This window comes from Oncorhynchus keta, chromosome 33, assembly GCF_023373465.1.
Source record: "Oncorhynchus keta strain PuntledgeMale-10-30-2019 chromosome 33, Oket_V2, whole genome shotgun sequence".
NCBI lineage: Eukaryota > Metazoa > Chordata > Actinopteri > Salmoniformes > Salmonidae > Oncorhynchus > Oncorhynchus keta.
In genome coordinates, this window is record NC_068453.1 from 6965322 (window position 1) to 6991038 (window position 25717).

General features: G+C 41.5%; 1 protein-coding gene across 2 annotated transcripts in view; it reads right to left on the minus strand.

Annotated features, from left to right (window-relative positions):
- The window catches only part of LOC118366107 (chemokine-like protein TAFA-5), a 176136-nt gene that overhangs the window by 64727 nt on the left and 85692 nt on the right, over positions 1-25717 (minus strand). For both annotated transcript variants that reach the window (XM_035748498.2, XM_035748499.2), the window contains exon 2: positions 13931-14080. In XM_035748498.2, the coding sequence (XP_035604391.1) occupies positions 13931-14080 (150 nt within the window). The remainder of the gene's footprint in view (positions 1-13930; positions 14081-25717) is intronic.

Sequence of the window (25717 nt, forward strand, 5' to 3'; positions counted from 1 at the left end):
CGGGCCTGGCGTTTAGGCGCACTGCAGCACGCCACAGAGAGAGGGAGAGAGAGGGAAGGAGAGAGGATGTGGAGGAAAGAAGCCCCACTCTGGGGGTTCATTACCAGCAGAAGAAGTGTCAGAGAGGGAGGGAGGGTGAGAGATGTAAGGAGGGAGAAGATGAGAGAGAGAGAGAGAGAGAGAGAGAGAGAGAGAGATAGAAAGCAGTGGACAGAGAGAAAATGAGTGTGAGAGGAGAGAGCTAGGAGGGAAGGGCACAGCCACAGCCGGGTCTGTTAATATTCCCCCCAGAGAGAGAGAGAGAGAAATTGAGAGAGAGGGAAAGAATCTCTGGAGCATGTGCTGACAATGATGCTCAGAAATGTTTAACACTTAAAGAGTGATAAGGGCTAGGTGTTTACACAATGGTGATAAAGTGTGGGCTGCATGGTTACTTGGAGGGGGGAAAGAGGGAGATACACTCTTTGAAAAAAGGTGCTAAGTAGAACCATACAGGGTTCTTCGGGTTGTCCCTATAGGGGAACCCTTTTTGATGCTGGGTAGAATCCTTTGCAGAGTTCTGCCTAGAACCCTCAGTGTAGGGTTCTTCAAAGAATCCCCTGTATATATTTCTACCTAATACCCTCTATGAAGGGTTCTGCAGAGAACACTTATCTTTGGAGGGTTCTTATTAGAACGCTCTAACCCGCCAGCCTAATTAGCCTTTAAAATGTAATTATTTATGACAATACACTACAAAAACTGACTGCACAAAACATTAGGAACACCTGCTCTTTCGATGACATAGACTGACCAGGTGAATTCAGGTGAAAGCTATAATCCCTTATTGATGTCACCTGTTAAATCCACTTCAATCAGTGTAGATGAAGGAGAGGTGACAGGTTGAGACAATTGAGACATGGATTGTGCATGTGTGCCATGCATGTGTGCCGTGAGGGTGAATGGACAGGACAAAATATTTAAGTGCCTTGGAACGGGTTATGGCAGTAGGTGCCAGGCGCACCGGTTTGAGTGTGTCAAGAACTGCAACACTGCTGTGTTTTTCACACTTAACAGTTTCCTGTGTCTATCAAGAATGGTCCACCACCCAAAGACATCCAGCCAACTTTGACACAACTGTGAGAAGCATTGGAGTCAACATGGGCCAAATGAATTGAGGCTGTTCTGAGGGCAAAAGGGGTAGAACTCAATATTAGGAAGGCGTTCCTAATGTGCTGTACACTCCGTGTATATCACAAGGACTTTCTTTGAGGGCCTAAGTATACCCTAACACGGTGGTGTTAGGAATCTCCTGGTTTACAGGCCACATCAGGCCTGCAAGTTTGATTTATTTTTATGTTACCTTTACTTAAGTAGGCAAGTCAGTTAAGAACAAATTCTTATTTTCAATGACGGCCTAGGAACAGTGGGTTAACTGCCTTGTTCAGGGGCAGAACGACAGATTTTTACATTGTCAGCTCGGGGATTTGAACTTGCAATCGTTCGGTTACTAGTCCAAGGGATGTGTAATTCCTATTGGAATATCCAACAAATGGAACTGTTAATCACCCGCAAACTGCATTCAGAATAACTGCCAGGTTAGGGAAGATTGACTACTGAGACTACCTCAATCATCTAAACTGGAATAACCGTCTCAGTAACGGGTGCAATAAATCCAATTACTAACCGATTGGATTTGTTTAGAAAACTGTATGTTATTTATCTTTGTGTAGCATAAATTGAATCAACCAAACAACGTACATGCAAAAACACAGATATAATTTCTTATTTAACCTTTATTTAACTACAATGACGGCCTACCCTGGCCAAACCCTAACAACGCTGGGCCAATTGTGCGCTGCCCTATGGGACTCCCAATCACGTCCGGATGTGATACAGCCTGGATTCGAACCAGGACCTGTAGTGATACCTCTTGCACTGAGATTCAATGCCTTAGACCGCTGTGTCAATTTGCAAGCCAGAGGTAGCTACAGTCTCCAGCTTAACGGAGAGTTACCACTGGGAAGGATATGCATCTTAGGGGTTGAAATCTGAAGTAGAGGGATTGAAGGAGTGTCAATTTGGCAAGTGAATATGCAGCTAGCTTGATGGAGAGTTACTTAAGCAATGATGATCATTAACAGGATGACTTGTCAAACTGAACATCAGGGGAGAATAACTATTCATACAAGCTTTCATTGTGAGAGGTGCATAACAGACAGCATTCTCTAATCACAGGAATATTTATAGGACGGGATCCATTTAGATTTCCCTAAATGGCAGGTGACTTACACAGTGCTTAGATACTGCCAACATTGAGTAATTATTACAGTGAAAGGAATAAAAGACATTAACTTAGAGGCCCAGAGGCACTGCATACACAATATACAGGTAACTGCCAAAATAAAGGAAACACCAACATAAAGTGTCTTAATAGGGCGTTGGGGCACCACGAGCCAGAACAGCTTCAATCTGCCCTTGGCATAGATTCTACAAGTGTCTGGAACTCTTTTGGAGGGATGCGACACCACTCTTACACAATGAATTCAATGTTTGTGCGTTTTGTGCATGGTGGTAGAAAACGCTGTCTCAGACACCTCTCCAGAACCTCCCATAAGTGTTCAATTGAGTTATGAGATGGCCACGGCCTATGGTTTACAACATTTTCAAGCTCATCAAAAAAATTCTGTGACCACTTGTGCCCTGTGGATGGGGACATGGTCATCCACGCCCATCAGGATAGAAATGATTCACCATAGGTTGAAGGTGATCACGCAGAATAGCTGTGTATTTACTAGACTCTACTGAGTTTCCAACAACCGGAGGGTCCGGTTTTCAGGGGAAAAGGAAAGAGAGCCTGTGACTTCCGCTTCTGGACTCTAACAAGGCGACACTCCATCTTAACTCCTCCCCCATATTTACTGGATTGGATGAACAGTGTAGAAGAGAACCTCCCATGTTTTTTTTCATTCTCGTACAGACTCGTCAAGAATCTAGTTTCAGGTGTTTCTTTTACACCTGCTTTGTTAGGTCAATTAAAATAAAATCATATTTGTCACATGCTTTGTAAACAACAGGTGTAGACTAACAGGGAAATGCCTACTTATGGGCCCTTCCCAACAATGCAGAGAGAAAGACAGTAACACAAGGAATAAATACACAATGAGTAACGATAACTTGGCTATATACACGGGGTACAAGTAACGAGTCGATGTGAAGGGGTACGAGGTAATTGAGGTAGACTAGGCAACGGGGTACACAATAAACAGTAACAGCAGTGTATGTGATGAGTCAAACGAGTTAGTGCAAAACGGGTCAATTGTAGATCGTTAAATAGATAACCAATAGCTACCCGGACTAACTATTTAACAGTCTTATGGCTTGGGGGTAGAAGGTTAGTATTTACTGGAGTTTACCGTGCACTCTAAGGGGCTGAGTGGACCAGGAAAATGCACCCCATTTCCATTATTTTGGCAGTTATCTGTATCAGCAATAAAGAAAACAGTTAAGTGGTGGAGGGCCCAAAAACATATGGTGGAACTACTCCTTAGCTACTTGTAGCATTCAGGATCTGCATCCCAAATGGTACCCTATTCCCTATATAGTGCATTACTTTTGAACATGGCCTATAGTGCACTTTATAGGGAATAGTAGGTGGGACACTATTAACCCTTATAGATTCCAAGCTCACTGTATATAGCCTCGTTATTGTTATTTTATTGTGTTACTTAAAAAAAAATGTATTTAGTAAATCTTTCCTTAACTCTATTGTTGGTTAAGGGCTTGTAAGTAAGCTATTCAAGTTGTATTCGGCGCATGTGATAAATAATATCTGATTTGATTTGAATGGAATGAGAATTGGATGAATATGTAGTGCTGAGCAATTAGTGCTTGTATAGGTCGGTACGGCTTGTAAAAAAACTGTGATTTTCAATTGCGGTTTCAACTATTTAATTGCATAATTAAAAAATCAGACTACCATTATTTGTGCTTTTAATGGAAATTCCAAATACAAAAATAGTGAACATATTTATTCAAGTGAAACTATTCAATGGTCTCTGTCAGGTCCACATAGAAAAATAGGAAATTACAATGAAATAATACAACATTTTAGTTGTGTATATTATTCCTTAAAGTCAGCATCGCATCTCTGCTCAGGCCGTAGCAGCCAGCCAGCCAGCCATCTAATGTTCTCTGATCTCCCCATAATGTATTTCTTCTTCTTTGGTATTATGGCGGTCCGCAAACAAATAAACTCAGCAAAAATGTTTCAGGACTAAAAATCCAAATAACTTCACAGATCTTTATTGTAAAGGGTTTAAACACTGTGTTCAATGAACCATAAACAAATGAACACGCACCTGTTGAACGGTCGTTAAGACACTAACAGCTTACAGACGGTAGGCAAGATCAGACAGGACTGGCAAAAAGTGCTCTTCACTGACGAGTTGCGGTTTTGTCTCACCAGGGGTGATGGTTGGATTCGCATTTATCGTCGAAGGAATGAGCGTTACATCGAGGCCTGTACTCCAGAGCGGAATCAATTTGAAGGTGGAGGGTCCGTCTTTGTCTGGGGCGGTGTGTCACAGCATCATCGGATTGAGCTTGTCATTGCAGGTAATTTCAACCCTGTGCGTTACAGGGAAGACATTCTCCTCCCTCATAGGGTACCCTTCCTGCAGGCTCATCCTGACATGACCCTCCAGCATGACAATGCCACCAGCCATACTGCTCGTTCGGTGCGTGATTTCCTACAAGACAGGAATGTCTGTGTTCTGCCATGGGCAGCGAAGAGCCCGGATCTCTCATTCCATTGAGCACGTCTGGGACCTGTTGAATCGGAGGGTGATGGCTAGCGCCATTCCCCCCAGAAATGCCCAGGAACTTGCAGGTGCCTTGGTGGAAGAGTGAGGTAACATCTCACAGCAAGAACTTTCAAATATGGTGTAGTCCATGAGGAGGAGATGGGCTGCAGTACTAAATGCAGCTGGTGGCCACACCAGACACTGGCGGTTACTTTTGATTTTGACCCACCCTTTGTTCAGGGACACATTTTTCAATTTCTGTTAGTCACATGTCCTTGGAACTTGTTCAGTTTATGTATCAGTTGTTGAATATGATTATGTTCATACAAATATTTACACATGTTAAGTTTGCTGAAAATAAACGCAGTTGACAGTGAGAGGACATTTATAAGTGAGTTTATAATAGGTGCATGCCACCACCTACTGTATTGGCTGTGTACCTGTAGTATGAATTCATTACACTTTGTGAAAAAATTGCCCTACCAACTAACCCTGCACCCATTAAAACCTCACCGCTATTCCACTACTTTGGCCCTATCTGATTCTAGGCCAGCAGCCTGGGAGGACAGGACACTACCGTTCAAATCATCTTCTAACTCTTCTGCAATGAAATCTCGTACACCCAAGTACTTCTCTGCAGCTGCCACCACAATATCTGTCCTCTGCGATTTAGGTTCCATTCCTACGGTACAACCTTGGCCATGAATGCCGAAAAACCAACCTTAACGAAGCACGTTATCAGGGTCAGGTTCAAACTCAGCGTTCCTCACTGCACCTGCCGCCGCAGTTAATTCCTCCTCACTCTCGTCAACTTCATTTTTCTTCTATAGCTCTTCCAAAAGTTCTGTGTGAACTCAAAACATGTTTCGCTTTCCTCCTTTTATTCCTGTCCGCCATCTTCTCCTTCATCACACTTCCAGAAGGTTTGTGCATTCCACACATAATTATAATATGTTACACTCTTCTCCTTTTATTCCTGTCTGACATTTTACCCCCCACCTCGTAGAAACCCCCATACTGTACTGTCTTTAGTCACCCTATTCGCCTAAGTAGGCTGCAGAGCTGTCTGTAGATGAAGCATACTTTCACAAAAGGTCTCTTTCGTCATCGTGTGGTGTACGTTCCTCTCTCGCGTGGAGGCATATGTGGTCTGTGTGTATCTCACCTAACGTAGCAGGCGTGAAAGTGTATCCGTCTCGGTCCGATCCAGAAAGGGGGGGGATATGGGTAGAAACAGGAAGTGCGGTTAATGCTGTTTGTTAAAGAGGAGAATAAGGAGGAAGCTCTTTTGCCTGGTGAATTCAAACTGCATCAGTGCTGTATCACCTGATGCATAGGTCATCCTTGAATCTGGAGGATATTGCTAACTCTCGTGGCATTTCATGTTAACTCCCTCAAGGTATGAGGGGGATTTGATGATGTATCATGTTCATGTTCTGAATGTATAGCTAGTTCCCCTAGGATTACTTTATGAATCTGAGCGATTTAGCATAAGCAAATGAAAAGAAAGAGTGGTGTAATGTTAACAGATGGGAAGATAAGTGAGTGGGAATGAGCGGTATAACATACCACACTTTTTATTTCTATGCTAATATCTGTGCAACATGTCAGTAGACATCCCTGAAGGGAAAAGCATGCAGGTTTCTTTGTTATATAAATTATATTTCTGCCTGTCACACAGAAAACAACCTACACAATATGTTTTATTGTAAACTCACCCCAAAAACACGACATTGATATAACTACCCTAGAGAAATAACATTGCATTAGGTTCAGGAAACAAATTCAGAGTGAGTCGAAGAGTACTCCTTGGAGTTGTATTTTTCTCTCCTCTCTTTGGCAGGAGAAAAAGCAGGGATGGATCGAAATTCGACAGTTCTCCAGTATTTTCACTGACAACGTTCCGGGGAGTCGAATTGTTGATAGAGCTAGTGGAAGTGTTGAGATTATCAATGGAGGATAGGAGAATTGCTGGTGCGTAGTTTCTGTTCTTCAAGGTCTCTCTCTCTCTCTCTCTCTCTCTCTCTCTCTCTCTCTCTCTCTCTCTCTCTCTCTCTCTCTCTCTCTCTCTCTCTCTCTCTCTCTCTCTCTCTCTCTCTCTCTCTCTCTCTCTCTCTCTCTCTCTCTCTCTCTCTCTCTCTCTCTCTCTCTCTCTCTCTCGTGGAGGTCTGCAATTTTCTTTCTGCAGTCTTGGCTGGTGTCTTTTGATTTTCCAATGATGTCAAGCAAAGAGGCACTGAGTTTGCAAAATGACTTGTGTCATGCACAAAGTAGATGTCCTAACCGACATGCCAAAACCATAGTTTGTTAAAAATAAATTTATGGAGTGGCTGAAAATGAGTTTTAATAACTCCAACCTAAGTGTATGTAAACTTCTGACTTCAACTGTATATATTTATGCGTAGCTCTCCTTGATGGTCGTCTCTCTGTCGAACCCAATCAATCCGTCTATGGGAGTGGCTCGATTTAAAGCTTTGGTTGTCCACCAGAGGTCACAATGTCCTTCTTAGTTGTCGAGCTTCTCTGGTCTTTTCTGGTGTTAGAAAATATCCTTCTGATGTTGGAACTATATTTTGGTTGTCTGAGATGGGATTATTCCTACCCACCTAGGGTCTTTATTCAAAGTTCTAGGACCACTTACATGCACAGCTGCAGACTGTGAATGTTTCTGGTCTCTCAGGTGAGGTTATCTTCTCTTGTAGTGTTGAGGTTGAGAGCTTCAGAGTTTCTAACCATTTCAACATCTTTTGGTCTTTTGGTCTCTTAGTGGTTGATTATCCAGGTTCAGGCTCCCGACCACTTTACATGCCAGCAGCATGTTTTGGTCTAATGTAAATTTTGTTACCAAGGCTTTAAAAAGGGGTATTCCATCACGCCGATGTCTGTGCTCACTTGGGCGTGATTACTGACTTGGTACAACTTCATATGAAAAACAATTCTCATTTATAAGGCTAAAATAACATTGCCATCATCACAAAAGTATTCTCCTATTTAATCATATATTTTATACAAGTAGAATGCGTACACTTTTAGAGTTACAGTTACTTTGTTATACCATCCTTAATGACATCACAAAATAATAAACAATATGACATGATTATTATTTAGATCCCCACAAACCATTCCTAAGGTTTGAATGTCATGAATAATGTCCAATGTTTTCCTTTTATTGACATAAAGGTTTTGGCAGCAAAGAGCCTCTGGGACAAAAAGGTTTCAGTCTTCACATACTAGGGAGCCAGATGGAGAGTTTCTGCAAACTATTTATGACTGGCTGTTAAGTTAAAAATCAAAACGCCCCAACTTCCCCCCTCTACTTTCCGGTAGGAGAGAGGCGTGGTCTGGCTATCTGTCAGCCATTGTCAAGCTGATATGGCACCTTTGATCCTCACCAAGGAGAGAGCATTATGACACCATTATGATTCACTAGATCACTAAACCTCCTTTCCCAACACACACCAACACCATTTCCTCCTTGTTACAGCTACTGCAGTTCATACTAAACGGAATGTACTGAGCTGACATTGGTAACAGAATCTCCCTCAGTTTATGTGACCAAAACTCTTTTAAATATCTACTCCGATCTCTTTCGTAAATAATGGGGTGTCAGCTATGATATGACAACTTGAGTTTGAAAAATCTATTTTGGTTATTGAACTACTGTAAGTGCAGTAGATTAACACCAGCTAACATAATGACTGTGACTGAATTACATAATGTTTCCCTAATCTGTGCTATACAGAAATGCAGGATTATGAATGTCATTCTCTTCATGGTGATGTACCTGAATAGGTACACTAAGGTACAAACATGTAATATCCTCCTTTGCATGTTTGGAGATTATTCTACACGCTGGCTATTATTCTAATGAGCTACAATAGTGCTGTGCAAAAACAAAGGGTATACGACACAGAGAGCCAGTGTATACAAATGTACAGTACATCTAACCTGTGACTTAACCCTTATGGGTCGTTCCACCTCAAAAAGCACAAGAAAGAGAATTCAACACCCACTATTTCAGGGCATGCTGAAATTGTTTCTGTAGTTAGAAAGAGATCAAATTAGCATTACTGAAATTTGATCTCTGGGAAATTAAGCTACAGTGATTGATTGCACCAAAATTGAATATTTTAATTTATTGGTTTCATATAGTTCAATAAATATAGTACCTAACATCCGATTTGGACCCTACTTCTTACTAACAATAAGTAAGACATGAGGAATCCAATAAAATTATTAAAAGCCACCCACGGCCACCCCACACACCACACCAAACCCATCCCAACAACCAGTATACAGTATCACCAGTAAACAGTATCACTTCATTATGTCTGACAAGTAGTATGCTGCAGTATTCCCCCCTTATCTCACCAATTTCAATGTTGTCTCATTACTGCAACTCCCCACTGGGCTCGGGAGGCGAAGGTCATGCATCCTCCAAAACATGACCCACCAAACCGAGTTTCTTAACACACGCCCGCTTAACCTGGAAGCCAACCGTACCAACGTGTCGGAGGAAACACCGTTCACCTGACGACCGAGGTCAGCCTACGGGCCCCCGGCCCACTACAAGGAGTCGATAGAGCACGATGAGCCAAGAAAAGCCCTCCCGGCCAAACCCTCCATTAACCGCGACGACGCTGAGCCAATTGTGATACAGCCCGGGATTGAACCCGGGTCTGTAGTGATGCCTCTGCGATGCAGGGCTATTGCTTTTTTATCTTATGTAATGTATTCCCTTTAGAATCTGGAATCAGTTTTTTTCCCTTGTTAAGAGAAATTAACCATCGAAGTCACTTGCATTATTTACCATAAATGAGTGCGAAAGTAACAGGTTTTTCACACTGGATGCTGCTGTTCCTACCACTGCCACGTCCTTTTATCCATTTTGCTGCTCTCCTGTGTTGATTAAATCGATCCCAACATTTTCTTTGCAACTTTGGGTAGAAAACCAATGACTTTTGCTAATTATGAAAATAAATTCTGTGGTCATCCTCACAGTTCAAGACAGTCCTCCGTGAAAGCCATTCAGTTTGTCCGTCTCTTTGGCCTAATCTGTGTTCAGGAAACGGCACCTCTGTGTGTGTTTTTTCCCTTTTAAAAAGGTCTGGATTAGTTAGACCATTCCTGGTAAACAAGCACATTATTAGGCTACAGAAGTTTTAATGGCTTCAATGGTATGGTCTCGAATGGTCTTCAATGGTATGGTCTCGAATGGTCTTCAATGGTAAAAGTTTAAAAAACACACACTATATTGTTTTGCAATGGTACTAGATAGGGTTGGACTTAATGGTAAATGTCACTAACTACATTTAGAAAATGTTTCTAATAATTTTATTGAAATAAATACAACTGCCACGCAAAGGTTTATAACTAAGGTTGTCTTGTGCTGAACAATTAGTAGTTAGGGCTTTTTGAGGTCGGTTCAGTTTCGGTTGTATTATTTAAAAAAAATATTTATTTACTTTTCACATTAAAATGCACTATGCATCATGTGGGTTGAATGCTGTAACACAGACTAAAACAGTTAATTAATAAAAGACCCATGATAGTAGTGAAGACCAATTTCTGCTCATCCCTTATCAACCATCATCAACCACCATGTTTTATTTGATGACTTTACCATTTCGTCCCAATTCATCATCTCATCTCTATAGAGCTGCTGTCTATGCTCTCTGACAAAATCACCATTTTAGTAGTTCTTCAAAGTCAATAAGGCATACTTTTAAGTGTGCTGAATATCAATCACTTAGATCATGTATTTCCAGGTAGAGATACCTCGCAAAGCAGCTGCTCTCTATGCCTCTCAATCGCAACGCCCTACTACATCGCACAGTTTGGACTTGATCTGACTTACAGTATCTCTACAGAAACTGAGAAATGTCTGCAGTGAGCTCACAAAAACAATGGAATTCTAATAATTGAACCGACATTGATTAGTTGTTCAAACTTTTTCTCAGTACTAGGGTTGTCATAACATGTTAGTCACTAGCCCATTCATCCATTAATGTTTTGGGCTTGTAAGAAAAGTCTTTGTATGAGAATTGCACCATAGGGAGGGCCCTCTCAGAAAGCTGACATTTTTAAACTATCCAATGAGAGTTGGGTAGAAGCAGTAGGTTGCTAAGAGAAGGACAAACTGAATTGCTTTGATGGAGGACTGGCTTGACATTCAATTTATTTTCATCATGAACAAAAATCTATTGGTTTTATACTCAAAGTTGCAAAGAAAATGTTGTGATCCATTTCATAAACACAAGAGACCAGCCAATTTGATAAAAGGCTGTGGCAGTAGCAGGAACAGCTGCATTTGGTTGACAAAACCTGGTACTTTCACACTTCAATGGGTATAGTTCCCAGAGGCCAATTGGAGACCGTCTCCAACTCAGTTTGTCATGTTGAGTGTGTAAGTGTCAAAAGCCAACACAGACGTGGCTTTAAAGTGCAACCAAATATTTTGCTGTGCAACCTAAAGTTTTAATTTGGGAGCACCAGTGCGACCCAAAGAAACTCAAATATTTTTTAATAATTGTAGTAATGATAAGGCTGTTGTTTCCTCGAGCGCAGATTCGTTAGTGTCTGTAACGAGTTCGCTGAGAGTCGGGAAGCAAGTTCAGGGCGTGAGTGTTTTAATAAATAAAAAAACAATGAACATGAAACACAAACAGAGCACCAACATAAAAACAGAGTCAATAACACCTGAGGAAAGAACCAAGGGGAGTGACAGATATAGGGAAGATAATCAATGAGGGTAGGGAGTCCATGTGAGTTGTCATGAGGCGCAGGTGCGCGAGACAATGGTGACAGGTGTGCGGGATAATCAGCAGCCTGATGACCTAGAGGGAGTATACCTGCCAGTACCCCCTCCAATGCGTGGCTCCAGCGTGGGAACCTGACAGATCGTTTAAGGCAGGGGAGCATGGCGATCCGGCTGAGGCATGAGAACCTGATGAGCAGGTGGAAGCAGGGGAGCCCGGCGTGCCGGTGGAGGCAAGAAAGCCTGACGATCCGGCGGAAGTACGAAAGCCAGACGATCCGGCTGAGGCAAGGGAGCCAGGTGATTCGGCTGAGGCATGGAAGCCTGGCAATCTGGTTGAGGGATGAGAGCCTGTAGCACTTCCCGGGCCCAACGTCAATACTCTGACACAAAATATTCAATAAAAAAGCACTCCCTGATGCTTCCCCTAGGTGAGGTGTTATTTTGTAACGAGTGTGCTGAGAATCGGGAAGCGGGAACCGGGAGTGAGTGTTTTAACAAATAAAAGAACAATGAACACTAAACATAAACAACACACCGACATGACAACAGAGTCAATAACACCTGAGGAAAGGACCAAGGGGAGTGACTGATATAGGGAAGATAATCAAGGAGGTGATGGAGTCCAGGTGAGGCGTCATGAGGCGCAGGTGCGCGAGACGATGGTGACAGGTGCGCGAGACGATGGTGACAGGTGCGCGAGACGATGGTGACAGGTGTGCGGGATAATCATCAGCCTGATGACCTAAAGGCCAGAGAGGGAGTATATGTGACAGTATCCTGCGTGCACCATTAATTCAACGAAACCGCTTGTTTCTATCACAAACACTTCAAAAGATCTGACCCATATTACCAGAGCAATGTTATTTTTTTCCTGTCACAGATTGGGGGACTGCATTTTACATTCATAAACCATGTCGCAGGCCGTTCTAAAGCTACTCGTGGTTTAACACCTCGTTCGTTTGTTAACTCATTAGCTAGCTAGCTAGCTAGCTAACAACCTGGTAACTTTACCAGTACATCCAAACATTTATGGAACCTTGTAAGTTAATTTGTTTATTATAAATAAAGGGATCAGGAGAGTGAAATGGGGAGTCTGTATTTATGCAACACAAGAAAAACATCACGTCGGCCCGCAGTGGAACGGGTTCAATTGGGCTGAGAGGAATATTTTGGCATGGAATTTAGACTTTGTCAGAAGAGGATGTTATTGTCGGTGTTTGTTGTCTCCTTGCGGACCGGGTGGAATGATAGGACTTGGGGCAGTTGGGAAGATTAAATGTATCCTGTCCTCCACTTGAACAAACTGCTTCCAAGATATGTGTAGCACTCAACCAGCAGAATAACTCTTTTGTAATGGCAATACAAAGAGTAAATGGATGATATATTCTTCTCTGTATTCAATATGTTGCAGATGATTCATTGGATAGATCATCTTGCAGAATTTCTATCAGGATTCAATTCCCGAATTTGGATTGTCTTGGTTGTGATGGGTCTCATTTGGATTATCCTTCTCGAGAGGTGACCATGAGGAGTAGAGATTGAGGGTTGACGAATAAGGACAGCAATTGTGTTGGTCGGAATGGCTCAGATCGTATCGATTTAAATGTAGGATTTCAATACTGGCCCAGACCTTGAGAACTGAAATGACTGATATCGACGGTTGTTTATTTTTCTTTTAGTCTCTGTCTTATTCGCTGTCTTATTCTCTACCAGTCTATTACATCCTGTGATCCAGGAAGTAATAGAACAAGTAACACTGACTTTAGGGAACAGAGCGGAGCCAGACACACAGGCCAAGACACAAATATCAAACCCCTGAGTCGAAGCAAGGAGCTCGGGGTGAGGTGTATGTGGTGGGGGATTGCATGTCATGATGTCAGGTCCTTCTACTGATTATTAGACACACATACACATGCACACATCAAGGGTATCAGAGAAATAGCAATAGAATTGGCTTGGGGGGAAGGGGGGGGAATAGGAAAAAAATGTGTTACATTCACGGCTGACAAAAGGAACGTCAAAGGCAACTTGGAAACCACAAGAACATAAGAGAGATTTCACTGACGGATCCATGCCAAAGCATCCGATTAATGTGAAGCATAAGGTATAAGAAATGATTCACTGAAGTGACATCACTGAGCTCTTCCAGCAGTCTTTCTGACAAAAACAGCGCAATCACAACCCTTCCTATATGCTTGGAAAATGTACTGGTTAGTTTGAATGTTTCAATCTGCAATGCATCTTCAGTATTGGCGATAGTAGAGGCCTATTTCAGTGGCTAATATGTCCAACTCTGGTCTACACACAACCTGTTTACCCACATAGTTGGCCACACACTGTAAAAGATCACTCCAGACTTGTTCTCAACGATGTAAAAAGCTCTTACCGTCCACACAGGCTGGCATGGCTCTTGTCGTCCCAGCGATCTGTCCCTTCTTACAGGCACACCGTGCAGTCTGTCTGGCGATGGTCCGCCTGGGCTGACTGCTGTCCCTGTCCAGCATCACAATCTCACATGTCCCCGCCGCCAGTTGACCTGGAAGTGACATACACAGGACAGTATGTCAAAGTGGCAGAACATACTACTATTAGGGGAAAAAGTAGAACCATACAGGGTTCTTCGGTTTGCCCTCATAGGGGAACCCTTTTTTTTGTGCTAAGTAGAAACCTTTGCAGAGAGGGTTCGTCATAGAACCCCCTGTAAATGGTTCTACAAAGAAGCTTCTATGAAGTGTTCTGCCTAGAACCATCTATAAAGGGTTCTACCAAGAACACTTTTATCCTCTAAAAAGGTTCTTCCTAGAACACTCTATGAATAGTTCTACCAACATTATTAACAAAATGTAACTCTTTACGACAATACATTACATACAGTAAGGCCTTTCTTTCAGGGCCTAGTTATACCCTAAAGTTATACCCTAAAGTTATACCCTAAAGGCGCCCGCAGAACTCGGCTAGGCGAAGTAAATGTCTGTGCCTCACCTACTTTCTTAAAAAGACCCTTGCTTGAAACACGAGACAAAAGCAGCGATATTACTGTTCGTCCCTCTTGAGATGCCGTGGCAACAACCTAGCCAGTATACACTTCCTCAAGATTGTCAGAATTAATCTAAGCTAAATCATGAAATCTGTCATGAATTAATTTGTTTTTTGCCAAGGGAGGTCTTAGCCGCGCAATTTTACATCTAACTAAGATGTTTGGTGCAGTATTTCTCAAGTGAAAAAAATGACTAGTCATCTCTTAGGCGTCTCAGAGTATGGACATTGCAATGTATTGCCCTGGCCACATCTGCAGTCCTCATGCCTCCTTGCAGCATGCCTAAGGCACGTTCACACAGATGAGCAGGTACCCTGGACATATTTATTTTGGTGTTTTTCAGTCAGTAGAAAGGCATCTTTGGTGTCATAAGTTTTCATAACTGTGACCTTAATTGCCTACCGTCTGTAAGCTGTTAGTGTCTTAAAACCTGTTGGGGATAGGGCTGTTTTACTGCCCCCTCTGGAGTAATTGCGTGCCCATAGTAAACAGAATTTTTTTTTGTCAAAAGTTGCTAATATATGCAAATAAAATAAAAGTATTATTGAATAGAAAACACTCTAAAGCTTCTAAAACCGTTTAAATTATGTCTGTATGTAAAGCAGAACTCTCAGGGCAGTCATTCTCCCAAACTCTCTCTTGTCATCAGAAAAGTTGGCCCAACTTTGACGTCATCGCCCCCACCCTCCCCAAGCACTTACAGGTCTGTGAACAGTCTCTTTGTCTTCAGCGCGATGTCTGCTTTCAATGGGGCTTCTCATTGTGAGAATCGTGTGCTCACGAGAGTTTTGGCGGGCCGAAACCTTTCGGTCATGCGAAAAACAGGTTACTCTCATGCGCGCTCTGCTCCGGTCCTGTCTTTTTTCCAAGATCGATTATACAATGCATGCGTTTCTGTTCGTCCTCACGATTGCTGTACACCTTTATAACATGTTAAAGCTTGATTATGAACTTAGTTTGACAAGTTTAATCGACATATAATATGTAAGTTCGACGTTTTGGTGCGCATCCACTTGACTTTTGGCTACATTTCAACCGAAATGTGTCGTGTTTGAGAACCGAAAGACATAGACTGCAAAACTAAATGCTGTTTTTGGTAAGTATAATTCCTTCCAGGTCTTCTGATGGAAGAACAGCAAAGGTAAGGGAATATTTATGTGGTAAATTTGGGTTTCTGTGGACTCCAAGATAGAGGAGCCATAATGCTACTTTTTGAGCGCCGACTCATTGTATAGCCTAGTGAACGAAACCTGTAACGTTAAAAATAAATGTACCACAGCGATTGCATTCAGAAGAAGTGTATCTAACTATATATATGTAGAACATGCATATTTAGTCAAAGTTTATGATGTGTATTCGTTGTTAGCTGACGTTATCTGCCGGAGCTATCGTAATTTCTCAGGACATTTGAGTAGCATTTTTTGAACGATGCATCATTGTAAACAGAGATTTATGGATATATATAGCATATTATTGAAAAAAACATAAATGTACTGTGTAACATGTTATATTACTGTCATCTGATGAAGATTTCAAAAGGTTAGTGCATTATTTTTCTTTTAATCCTGCGTTTGTTGATTGCATATTTTTTTCAACTTGGCTATGCAAATTAGCTGTGTCTTCGGTGGTGGTTTGACATAAATATGTGCTATGTTTTCGCCGTAAAACATTTTAGAAATCTGACTTGCTGGGTAGATAAACAAGGTGTTTATCTTTCATTTGAGCCATTGGACTTGTTAATGTGTGGAGGTTAAATATTTTTAGGAATATTTTTGCGTTCCATGCGCCACCTTCCAGCTGAACTTGGGGGGTCCCAAATGGGAACGCCGAACCTCATCAGGTTCGACTGTTCCACAGGTGCGTGTTCATTAATTGTTTATGGTTCATTGAACAAGCATGAGAAACAGTGTTTAAACCCTTTACAATATAGATCTGTGAAGTTATTTGCATTTTTACAAATGACCTTTGAAAGACAGTGTCCTGAAAAAGCGACTTTTCCTTCTTTGCTGAGTTTAGGTACAGTTTAAAACATTCTCACAGGTAACTTTTTTAAATTTATCAGATTACTCAAACTCCTGATGTTAAAGTTTAAAACTGAGGTAAACTCTAATGCTCATGCACTATTTAAAAGCTTATTCAAATTCAGAAGGGTTCGATATAGAACTCGTCTCGCCTTCCAAATAATCATCAAAGACCCCTTTCTTCCAAAAACAGTTCTTAGAATATTCTAGAACCCTTTGCCTTACAAAGAAACTCCCAACTAACACGACCACATTGGCCCCATGTGGGTTTTTGGTGTCAAGGTGTTTGGGGGCTAGACCCCACAAATATTTGGGAGTGCGTGATAGTAACAACTGTGTTGTCTTACTGATACAATGTAAGGGGCAACCGATCCAAAAGTGTTAGCTAACTTCAGGCGAAGTGAAGGCTGCCCTTGAGGTTGGGCCGATGAGCAAAGGCATATGGGTCGAATGTTTTAACCCGCATTGGGCCCACATAGTGCCAATGTGGGTATGTTTGCTGGGAAAATATGGGTTCATTTGGGCTTATATGGGCTAATTTAGGCAAAGTTAGGGCTGCCCTAACCAGATATGGGATGCCCACACTGGGCCAATGTGGAGCCAATAAGCAAAGGCGCTGCCCAATGTGGGCAGCCTACGTGGGGACAATATTTCAACCTGCATTGGGCCCACATCATACCAATGTAGACATGTTTGCTGTGCCTCGTTTCCAAAAATATTTCTTCAGATGAAAAGGATTCTTGGAAGAACCCTTTCCCTCCACAAATAATCCGTTTGGAAGCCTTTTCTCTAAGAGTGTAAGCACATAAACATCGCAGAAGTGTGTGCAGTATTGTTCTATGAGGAAAAGCATGAACATGCTCAATGCAGATGTAAGAAAGAAGACAAGGAGAGGACACACATTTTGAGTGTTGAGATGCACCCAATATTGAGAAAAAGCTAATAAAGCAGTCTAGACAATCACTTAAGAGGGCATTTTGGAGGAATGCTTTTTATTCTAATACTTATTAGACCCGCATTGGAAACCGCCAGACTTTACCCCATGGTATTTCTTATAAATGTTTCATTAAATTGTAAATTTTATCATCACCTCCATGGACGTGTTGCAATCGTTATCCATGAATTAAATATGAATACTGGTTAACCCTCCAATCACAGTTCAGCATCCACCTCACGTCCTGATTCATTTAATCAGGTGACCTCTGACCTTAAATCAACAACTTGCTGTTCACCCATCAACCACATGCGCACACAAACACACATACACATACACATACATATACATATATATATATATATATATATATATATATATATAGTTGAAGTCGGAAGTTTAAATTCACTTAGGTTGGAGTCATTAAAACTCGTTTTTCAACCACTCCACAAATTTCTTGTGAACAAACTATAGTTTTGGCAAGTCTGGTTCATCCTTAGGAGCAATTTCCAAATGCCTGAAGGTACCACGTTTATCTGTACAAACAATGGTACGCAAGAACAACCACCATGGGACCACGCAGCCGTCATACCGCTCAGGAAGGAGACGCGTTCTGTCTCCTAGAGATAAACGCACTTTGGTGCGAAAAGTGCAAATCAATCCCAGAACAACAGCACAGGACTTTGAGAAGATGCTGGAGTAAACAGTTACAAAAGTAACTCCCATTAACCCCGGAATGTGTTGGGGGCCCCAGGTCTCATCCGGCGAGGGTTATCAGGGCCAGGAATTGGTAATTGTGATTGGCAACAGGGTCAGAGGTGTGATTTAATCTGGCCCTTAGTCACCACAGAAACATAATTAACTACCGGGTCACTCTCAGGGTAATAGTGATCCATCAAGAACGCGATGCTAGAATGCTGTGGAGACGAATTTGCAGTGGAATGGTGTGCCGATAGGGGTTGCCTATTACTTTAAATGCAGATTGTGTGTGTGTGTGTGTGTGTACACTACTTTAGCACACACTAGGATGTACAGCGTATGTATCTTTTCACTTCCAAATGTAACTTCCAAATATTTCAGGATGAATGGAAAAAAATGGGAAAAATAAAGAGAAGACCCCTTCCTGTTTCAGCATGACAATTCCCCTGTGCACAAAGCAAAGTCCATACAGAAATGGTTTGTCGAGATCAGTGTCATAGAACTTGACAGGCCTGCACAGCACCCTGACCTCAACCCCAACAAACACCGCTGGGATGAATTGGAATTTCGACTGTAAGCCAGGCCTAATTGCCCAACATCTAGCAGTAAGCCTTCCCAATAGAGTGGAGACTCTGTTTTTGCAACAAAGTGGAGAACAAAGCCACATTTAATGCCTGTGATTTTGGAATGAGATGTTCAACAAACAAATGTCCACTCATTAACAGGTGCAACAAATATAGCACTTACTAGGCACGCCTTAAAATATGTTAATGAGACAGCGATTCTTTCTCCTCCCACAATATTTCTCCACGATCCGCCAAAATATACAGTTATAGCAAAACAGCAATATATTACTTCATTGATGAATGGTATTGAAAATCAGCAATTGCTAATAGTGAATATTTCATTTGGCCTATATAATACAGCATACAAACTGATATTTAGCGTTTATACCACGTGCACTTCAGGCCATAACAAAGGCTTCTAAACTGACAGAGACTACAGGGAAAATATTTAAATGTGATTGCTGGAGAACCACAACCACAAATCATTTAAATTGGTACAGCACAAAAATAGCCTCTTACAAGACATGTCTCAAAATGTGTTAATGAGTGAGAAACAACACCACATACTTACTAGCGATAAAAAAAAAAAGTGGCGCTCCAAAAATGCAGTATGGTACTGTATTTTTCAATTGGCCATTCAGGTACTGAGGTGACTCAGGACAAGTTTTGTAGAATTCCTAAAATACATTCTCACTCACGGGTGCAAACAATACAGCCAATTACAAGGCATGCCTTAAATTATGTTAATGACCCAGTGACTGTCTCGCCCACAACATTTACCCACAATGCACCATAATTAATACTGTAAAACACATTTATGGTATTTTACTGTGCATTCAAGTGTTTTACTGTCAAAATTACAGAACGGTCTGAGTGTGCTGTATAACAAATGTGAATACTGTGCATTCTACAGTAATCTACTGTATTCAGTTTATACAATTTCATACTGTTGAAAATTACAAAAACATCTAACAGTTCCCACCTTATAAGAGCCAAAAGCTACAAATGTAGTTCTCTCTTTGTAAAGACAGGAGGAAATCATCCCACCAGCACTCATCAGCACATACCTGTATCTGATAAATTGATGCAGATCTGCAGAGACAGAACACAGGGCTGTGATGTCTTGTGTTACGCTGTGATGGTTTTTGATGGGGTTGTGATGTCGGCTGCCTTTGCACCATGTCATAATGTATGATGAGGGGTTTTTAATCTCTGACTGTCCTTCCCAGCAGGAGCCTATGACTAAAGAACAATGTGAGAGCTCAAGATTTCAATTCATCCTCCCCCTTCTCCTCCTCTTCTTTCTTCTGCCTCTCTCAATTGTCTTCCTCTGCTCTTAATCACGTTTCACTTAACTTCCTCCTCATCCCTGTCTCTTTATTCTCCCTCTCTCCTTTGTCTTCCTCTGTTCTTCGTCAGACGTTTCACTTAACTTCCTCCTCTTTCTTTTCCCATCTTCTCCCCCTTCCCCTTCTTTCCCTCTGCTCTGCATCCCAGGTTTCTCTTAACTCTCTTCTCCCCCTATTTCATCTTCCTCTCTCCCTTGTCTTCCGCTGCTCTTCATCACACGCGTTTCACTTCACCCCCTCACCTCCTCCTCATCTCAGACTTTCCATTCATTCTATTCATCTCCTCCTTTCCTCTCACCCCCCTTCTCTTCATCACATGTTACACTTAGCACCCTTCCTCCTCCTACTCCTCCTCCCCTTCGTCTTCCTCCTCCCTGCCTCTCCAGATGATGCAGGATAATGACTTGTCATGTGTGCGTTGCATCAGGCACAGTGGCAGAGTTAGTTTTATTTTTACACCCCTGCATAAAAAGGAGCCACTCACTGTCTCTCCCTCTGTCAGAGCCCCCTGTGAAATAATAATAATAATGTATTTCTTCACTGAAGCTGAGAACATTTCCGTGCCCACCATTGTCTCATTATATATAATATGTGGATCACTTTGGAGCTGGAGCACATTGTGTCATAGAGGCAGAGAGAGCCAGAGTGACTTCGATGAGTGTCTCCAGCTGCTTTTCGCCAGGCAGAGTACCGCGCGCCAGTCTTACTCCACTGTTGTACTGTTAATGATTGGTAATCTACAGTCCAAATGGATTCCTTTGCATACCGGTGACCGTTGTGACGAATATATCTCGTGTTGCATCCATCTCAGGGCTTTGTATTAAAAGAACGGTGTCCATTCCACAAACTCCTCTATGAGACTGAATCATCCACACACGCATGGATGTCACACACAGTCACATACACTGAGACACATTGTTAACATGGTTGAACAAAACTAACGCGTTGGTCTGATTGATGTATGATTCTTCTGTCCTGTTGTCATCTGGACAGGCGAGAGATAGCTGATTGAAATGTATGTGTCCGGCCCTTCAGCGAAATGAAACCTCCATCAACAACATAGTAGATGGATTTACTTGGCCGGGCATGCAACTTAATACACAGCAAGATTATTGACATGCTCCTTTCCTCCATTATTTCTTTGTGCGATCCCAGAAACACATTAGGATTGCCCTATTGTACCAGGTCATTTGACAAACCGTCCATTGCAGCAGCGAGTATACAAGACCAGAATGAGTGATTGATTTTACGTTGATGGGCCTTGGGGCCTCTTATATATATATATATTTTTTTTTTTACCTTTATTTAACTAGGCAAGTCAGTTTAGAACAAATTCTTATTTATAATGACGGCCTACCAGAGAACAGTAGGTTAACTGCTTTATTCAGGGGCAGAGAGACAGATTTTTACATTCACTGTTTGCATCTTTAAGTGTGAATCTGATGAATCAAATACTTGCTATTTATAAGTCGATTGGTTCGTGTTTTTATTTTTTTCTGCCAGGAAAATTTAAAAAAGGTCGTAAAAAAACTGAAAATGACATGGTTTCAAAAACTGCTGGAAGTCATGTATAGTACTCACTCAGTCAGTATGTATTCTGTCGTTTTTTATTCCCATTACAGTATATTTCCTCTTTCCATTCTATTCGACTCAAAATGTAAATTACGATTCCATTCAGATGCGACTTGGGGGGAAAAATAGAAGCAAAGGAACAATATTTTGCTAATTCCCACTTAAATTCTTGGCATCTCGTGCTGCATGTAGCCCTCGTGGCAGTATTTTAGTAGAGTTCAAACTAGATAACGATCCACTGGAGTACAGCATATTCCCCCCAACATTACAATGCCTAAAAAAATATATAACTACTCCGAGCCACTCAGCAACAACATAACAATGTGTTCCAGTGCAGATAAGGCAACTCCAGTGACTTTCATTCACTATCAATCTTCACTGTATGGGAAGAGCTCTCAGTATCTGCAAGTACAGGCACTATACAACCAGAGAGGAGAGATCACAGAGGGCTAGCAGCACTACTCTGCATCATCCTCACCCTGACCCAGTCAACGGCCAACCAGACAGGGCGGAACAGAACACATTCATTCCTAAGATAAGTCATTTCTACAACGTCTTGGCAATATTTGTGATGAGCAATCCATCACACACGCACTCAACTACATTATGCCAAAAAGAAATAATGTCCTTCGGGGAAGTGTGGCAAGAACTGTAATTAAAGGTAAAGTGCATCACCATCTAGTCTTAGCCTTGCTCGTTAGACGGTATGCACTGCAGGTCAGATTCCTTTGTGGGTTTCATTCTAACCATGGACTTAGTTGTTATTCTTACCACTGTTGCCCTGGACACGACTTTAATTGTTTGGGGAGTTTAGGTACAGGTTGCACTTTGTGGTAAATGCAGGCAATACATATACTTTGATTGATGTATCTCCAAACATAGGAATGGTGATGGTCTGAATGCAGTACACTCTTAGCAAAAAAAAAAGGTACTGTGGTCCCTCAATTAAAGGTTTTAAGTTTATGCCGTGACCATTTGTGGTAGATGGCAGATTGGCAGAACAGATTGTGGTGAATTGCGTCATTCTGTCATTGCACCACATTATCACAAGGGGGCAATAGAACGCCAATCTATCGGTAGTCTAAACTGTGGCACAAATTGATTGTAAATTAATGGAGGTGTGAATGTTTCAGTCCGACAGTCTCTCTTCTCTGTCAATGCATCAGGCAAAACAAAAAAAAATGCTGGCGGGGGGTTCTAGAGTTGAGAGAGAACTTGGGTAAATACAATGGCACAATTACACTTGACATGTGGACTGAAAAAAAATAGGCAAGTGGACTTTTGGTTTCTCTCCCTCTAAAAACAGAAATAAATAATTCTAAATAACACACTGGCTTTATTTACCACAGTGTGATAGCCCCTCTATATGAAGTGAATTTCTGAAACACAGAGTCCATCTTTGCTGATGTGAAGAAGAAACTGAATGAAAGAAAGTCCAGTGAGGATAGGGAGGGGGAAAAGTTGCTAATATTTTCAAGACCTGAGCTACTTAGTTTATTTATGAAATTGACTAGTTTATTTAGGCAATTTAATATATCAGTTTAGGCTTGGCCTATTTAGTAGGCCATTTCGCAGCATAAAGTGGAGTGACTCACTCGTTGCTTTGGATCAAAATAAATAAGTACCAACATTCTTTCTGGTAGTATTTAATAAAGAAATGTTAATCTGAAGTTAATCTGCTCATGTTGTGCGTGTTCAATCATTTGTGACATTGTGGTTAATAAAATGAAGTAAAACTGAACAAATCAAGTAAATCATATTCATAATTAATAACTAAATGTGTTTCGCAAAGCTTGTCACTGTTCCTTATTAAAATCTTTTAAAAATCTTTTATTTGATCTTTTTAGACAATACAAAACAAACGACAACTACATCACACCTGCCCAGACCCACCTGCTCACACCCCCATCTCCAGCGCCCGCATCACTCTCCCCCAACATGGCCTCAAACTGATCTGTTTTGTTTCTCTCCATCGCCCACACGAACCTTCAGCATTTGGATAATAAACCATTTAATGGCTGACATTGGTTGATTTTAATACTTCTGACAGCCAAATTTCTAACTCCACCCGTAACATTTAGATGTTATAACATTCCCAGAAGGCAGGGATTATTATAACCTAATGAAAAATGAACCTGGTAATCTCATTTCATTTACTGCAGGCCTAAGACCTATGGGTTTAACCTTCTGAATGAGTGATTATATTGAAGATAGAAGCTGCCTCTTAATGAGTTCCAAGAGCCGATTCATTACCCAACAAAATAATATCAATTTATTTAGCCTAATTGGTTTTATGACTACAGACAGTAGGCTGTTATTCCTCATTTCCTCCCTGCATTAATTAATTGTATGCATGTCTATTCAACATTTGGTTAAAAATAAATATATATATAACAATAACTTCAAAAACAGTCCATTCATCACTGGATATCTTCAAATTGTTGTGTAGGAAAAGGTCCCAGGCTCACAGCTGGCTTCTCCCTGAAACCACACATCCATCTGAAGGTGAGTCTTCATCCACCATGTCTGGTCCCAGGCTGACAGCTGGCTTCTCCCTGAAACCACACATCCATCTGAAGGTGAGTCTTTATCCACCGTGTCTGGTCCCAGGCTGACAGCTGGCTTCTCTCTGAAACCACACATCCATCTGAAGGTGATGCTTTATCCACCGTGCCTGGTCCCAGGCTGACTGAAGGTGAGTCTTTATCCACCGTGTCTGGTCCCAGGCTGACAGCTGGCTTCTCTCTGAAACCACACATCCATCTGAAGGTGAGTCTTTATCCACCGTGTCTGGTCCCAGGCTCACAGCTGGCTTCTCACTGATGCTTTATCCCTTGGAACCACACAAATACCAGGTGGACAGGTGGAATACCAGGTGGACAGTAGGCCTCTTGAAGCAATAAAGGAAATAAACAAGTAGAACCATATATAGTTATTCAGTTTGTCCCCATAGGGGAACCATTTTTGGTTCTAGGTGGAACCCTTTGAACCCTCTATGTAGGGTACTTCATAGAACACCCCTGTAAATGGTTCTACGTAAAAATTCTCTATGAAGGGTTTTAGGCAGAATTTTAAACGTTTAATGTCACATGCACAAGTACACGGAAATGGCTTTTATTGCAAGCGCTAAAGCCAACAATGCAGTAATCAATAACAAGGTAATAATAAAAATAACTTAAGGTAGAGAAACTATGTAAGCATACTACATATATGGTCAGTCAGTTCTAGTACCATGTTTACAATGTGCAGGGATACTGGAGTGATCGAGGTAGATACAGTGTGTACATGGTAAGGTGACTCGGCATCAGGATATATCATAAAGAGTAGCAACAGTGTGTGTGTGTGTGTGTGTGTGTGTGTGTGTGTGTGTTTGGATGAGTTTAGAAAATGGTACGCTATTTATTAATCCATCAATGTACGTCATTGTACATGGAAAATACATATTGAAACAAACAATTGTGAAAATCAACATGCAATAGAGCATGCCGAGAAATATGACTGTTGATTGTGATTGTCTGCGTTGTCGGGAAAGGGCTCGTTGTATTCGCATGTGACGAATCAAATTTGATGCGCTTTGTTTTGATTGTTTTTATCTACTCAGAGTCAAAATGACACAATCACACACAACTCCTTTACACCACTGCATGTTTAAGTTCATTTAAATCCTGAATCAACACTGAAAATATTACACTCAATTATCAACACAACGTAAAACTGGCCAATTTGCTGTGTACCATACAATACACTGCTGGTTCACTCAGACTCCCTTCTATTCTCCCACTCTCTGCTCAATGAAATCACAGAACATGCTAATCATGGCAAAGATATCAACTATGTCAGTACCGTATATGTCAAATGATTAAGGGAATACCAGATACATGCACAGATATTCCCCTGTACTGTAAGTACAGTTTAAAACATTCTCGCACCTATTTTAATTTTTTTAATTTATCCGATTACTCAAACTCCGGATGTTAAAGTTTAAACACTGATGT